We start from the raw sequence: 3,704 nt of genomic DNA on the forward strand, positions 1-3,704 counted from the left end.
TTCAGCGGATTCACAACGAATGACAGAGTATAGTCCGAGTTTGGACAGCACTCAAACATTCAAGTTGAAATCACAATGAATAACAAAGTATTACTCAATTTGAGCAACACTTAGACAATCGTTGGATAGTTATAATCGATCGGATAAAGTATCGTACCAGTGATTAGAGTTATTACCCTAATAACGGGCAGAGTTTAGGGATTTAGAGGGTAAAATCCCGAGCTATTATAAAAGCTGACGGAAAAGAATTGAACAGCGATCGAGTTAATACCCATCATCGTAGCAGCACCCCGCTACACTAATTAGTGATTTTGATAGTAAACCGAATGTAACTCAGTGTGTAGAACGAGTTTTTACGTCGTTTATTCGCCCCAATTCCAGTCCCACTGTCTGCTATTTATACACGAAAATTGACATGCTTACGGACCGTAAGCCTAATCCCTTACGGTCCGTAAGGGACACCTAAGGGTCATAGGGTTGCCACGCGTGGGACTAGGCTTGCAGAGTCGACGTCTCCTTAATTTTAAATTTTGACAACGAGTTCATAAGGATAATCATCGAGTAGGGAATACCCCCCCCCCCCCCCGAGTTTTAGGGGCCCTGATCCTGTTTCCGATTGTTCTGAAAATTTTAGGGTTTATGCAGAATCACTTGGGTGTCTTAATTAGGGTTTCCTTATTGGATAATTATTATGCTAAGTATTAATTTTAGTGAGAGTTGTTACAAAAACTGCCCAAAGAAATGGTTCTCACTCTCCGAACGTGATGAAGTACGCATCAGCCCAGACATGTGTTCATCACGATAGTACACAGGGATCCATGTATCCCTAATCTGATAAATTGACTGTAACCATTCATGATTCACCAAATCAAAATCAGCCAATATAACACCCCATTCAGTTTCAAACTGTTCTGGTAGTAATGCATCAGTCCAAACAATATCACACAACCTCTTCTTAAAATCGGTGCTATTGCATAGGTTGGCGCCAACCTAATAAACAACAAGTCAACAATAAAAAAATTAAATATACAAAATACATGATAAAACATTATATAAAAGTAAAACAACATCGATAAACAAAAAACAACATATTCAGATATAAAAAAGTACAAAAAACCAACAAAACAATTCCATTAAAACAATAAACGTCGTAAACAATAATTTTGGTATTTAATAAACCTTGGTAGTAAGTTTGTCCATTATATGCCACATGCAAAGCCTGTGCCTACTTTCAGGCCAAGTATCTTGAATAGCTTTCCTCATCGCTGGGTCTTGATCAGTTATAATCACAGGTGGTGCGCGCCCAAATGCCTGCCAAAATGCGTTAAGCAACCAGCTATATGTTTCGGCAGTTTCATTACCTATTATAGCAGCACCCAAGGTAACATTACGATAGTGATTGTCAACGCCGGTAAAAGGTACAAACATCATATTGTACCTACAAAAAAAAAAAAAAAAAACTGGTGTGATTACTGATTTGATATTGTAAATTCCATACAAGTGTAAAAACATAAAACAACCTACATTATTTAAATAATAAATTGAAATTAAAACACTATTAGTATGAGATAAAGTTAACGAGTCTTTTCATGCATATCCCACTACACTAAAAACATTATCATGGTGATAAAACACTATAATATAGATCTATTATGGATTTAATGAATCTAAAAATAAAGGTAGGATACGAACTTGTTACGACGATAAGTAGCATCGAAGGACACAACATCCCCAAACATATGAAAATTTCTCGTTGTATCACCATCGGCCCAGAACAACGCACGTAAAACGCCATCGGCAGTTGTTAGGTATTCCATAGAGAAATTGGGCATAAATTCTTTCTTCCTTCTTAGGCGTTTGATAACCATGTCAGCATCGTACTCAGCTATATACCTATTTAAGTCTCTCTTGAAGTTTTTGAAGTCAACTTTAGTGGCACCTACCTTATCAAAACCTCCATAAAGAGTCCTCATAATGTAAACGCTCTAACTGGACCAACATTTATGGCACTCAAAGCATTCACGGCTTCTTCCTGTACGTAATTGATTCCTCTGTTTTCAGGAAGCAGGTAACTGTCATCTTCAGCAACAAATGAGTGATTATGCGACTCCTCGAAGTAATAAACCTCGTAAAGATTATCCGGGGTTAACTTAACCCGAATGCACGCTTCACATCCGGTCCTTATAGAAGGAACCCTGCGAGTAATCTTAGACTTCGAGTTAACATTAGAACTACCGGCTTCCTGAGTCGAGTCAATCGCCTTTAAGGGTTTAGTACCCTCTTTTGAGCATACGAACCATTTATTATGTATTACACCCTTTCGAGGCTCGTATTGAGTACCTGTCACACCCCGGTTTCCACGTGTCTCACCGGTGGGCCCGGTGGGGGATTACCGTGACGATGTTGGCAACAATATAGTCAAACCACACAATTATATAATGCACAGCGGAAGCATAAGATAAATATATAAATTTCAACCTCTGATCATAATATCAATGTATTACAGAGTTGAATATCCACAGTGGATCGAAAATAAAAGTAAGGTATTGTTCCATTAGATACTGCAATCAAGCTTGCGAGGCTTATCCCGACGCTAGGGAGCTAATACCAGCCAATTACGTTTAGGTACCTGCACTTAATCTTTTTGGGGAAAATACGTCAGTTTACACTGGTAAATACATTCAACTGACACATTTGAAAATGTTTATTAAAATTGATTTGAATGCACAAGGCACAAACTCTTTTATAACTTGGGAAAATTCATAATAATCTTGTGAACGTTTTACATGTTCTTTTATGCGTTCAGTAGCCCGGGTCGTGCCGGGTTAAAGATTTATAGACACACCACGTTTGCGTAAAACCGTAGTACAGAAACCAACGGCTACGTCTTTTAGTTTTTGATGTCGACACTTTATACCGGGTGTACGCCTACACCGGGATGTCGATGGTCGTGGCCATTTCGTAAAATGATGCCGAGGATATCCGGGACAACGGTCATTAAACCCCCCAAAGGCTTATAAGCAACAAAACTGTTTAAATGAGCCGATCATATTTAATCAATTAACCACCTAAGCGATGGAATTATATAATGCTCAATCAAGCGGTATTAATATACCGTAACCCAAGCCCATATAGGGGAAATAAGTTAAAGTATTTACCTTTGCAAGTATTAATCCTTATTTTAGATCAAGTCACCGATAGCTTTTACTGGGGCTCCTAATCTGGAACGAAGGTTTTAATTAACCTCTTAGAATCCTAACGGTCCTTGTATTACCCGTAGCTTAAACCGGTTGATTCCGATATATAGATATGGTTAATTCGCACGAAAAGGCGAAAACGGAGAATGGAGTATGATTTGGACCCAACAAGTTCAGTGACTTGTTTTATATGGGTTTATAGTTCATACTCTGGATTTTGGGGTTCAAATAATATAATTTGACCCATATCGGCTATTGCACGAAAACTAGTTCCGTGAGCCGTACCGTGTGCGCAAATAGGCGAAACGGTTAACTATGAGAGTCGTACGCTTATTTCCTAAGTCAATATGCCTTAAAAGTATTTTGGTATCAGTAGGATACCTTCCGTAATGCCCGTAACGAGTTTAAGTTAATATTATGCCCCGTAGGGGCTTTTCGGTCATCTTAAAGACTTTAAAAGGGATTTTCGAGTTCTACAGGAAATCTGAGTTTCCCGAACAGCTTATA

At 38.4% G+C, this 3,704-nt stretch overlaps 1 protein-coding gene across 1 annotated transcript; it reads right to left on the minus strand.

Moving 5' to 3' along the window:
• Window positions 1-720: 720 nt before the first annotated feature.
• LOC118485755 (protein FAR1-RELATED SEQUENCE 5-like) lies at window positions 721-1,973 on the minus strand. Its single transcript, XM_035982189.1, has 3 exons — window positions 1,693-1,973; window positions 1,180-1,438; window positions 721-990 (listed from the first exon to the last, which is right to left on the minus strand). The coding sequence occupies exons 1-3, from the start codon at window positions 1,971-1,973 to the stop codon at window positions 721-723; spliced, it is 810 nt and encodes a 269-aa protein (XP_035838082.1).
• Window positions 1,974-3,704: the final 1,731 nt, after the last annotated feature.

This window comes from Helianthus annuus, chromosome 13 (genome assembly GCF_002127325.2).
Source record: "Helianthus annuus cultivar XRQ/B chromosome 13, HanXRQr2.0-SUNRISE, whole genome shotgun sequence".
Lineage (NCBI taxonomy): Eukaryota > Viridiplantae > Streptophyta > Magnoliopsida > Asterales > Asteraceae > Helianthus > Helianthus annuus.

Coding starts and splice junctions, on each gene's coding strand:
- LOC118485755 (XM_035982189.1), bottom strand. CDS start 1,973: ATGAGGACTCTTTATGGAGGTTTTGATAAGGTAGGTGCCACTAAAGTT. Junction 1,439..1,692: donor GCTACTTATCGTCGTAACAA/GTTCGTATCCTA, acceptor TTTTTTTTGTAG/GTACAATATGATGTTTGTAC. Junction 991..1,179: donor TGGACAAACTTACTACCAAG/GTTTATTAAATA, acceptor GTTGTTTATTAG/GTTGGCGCCAACCTATGCAA.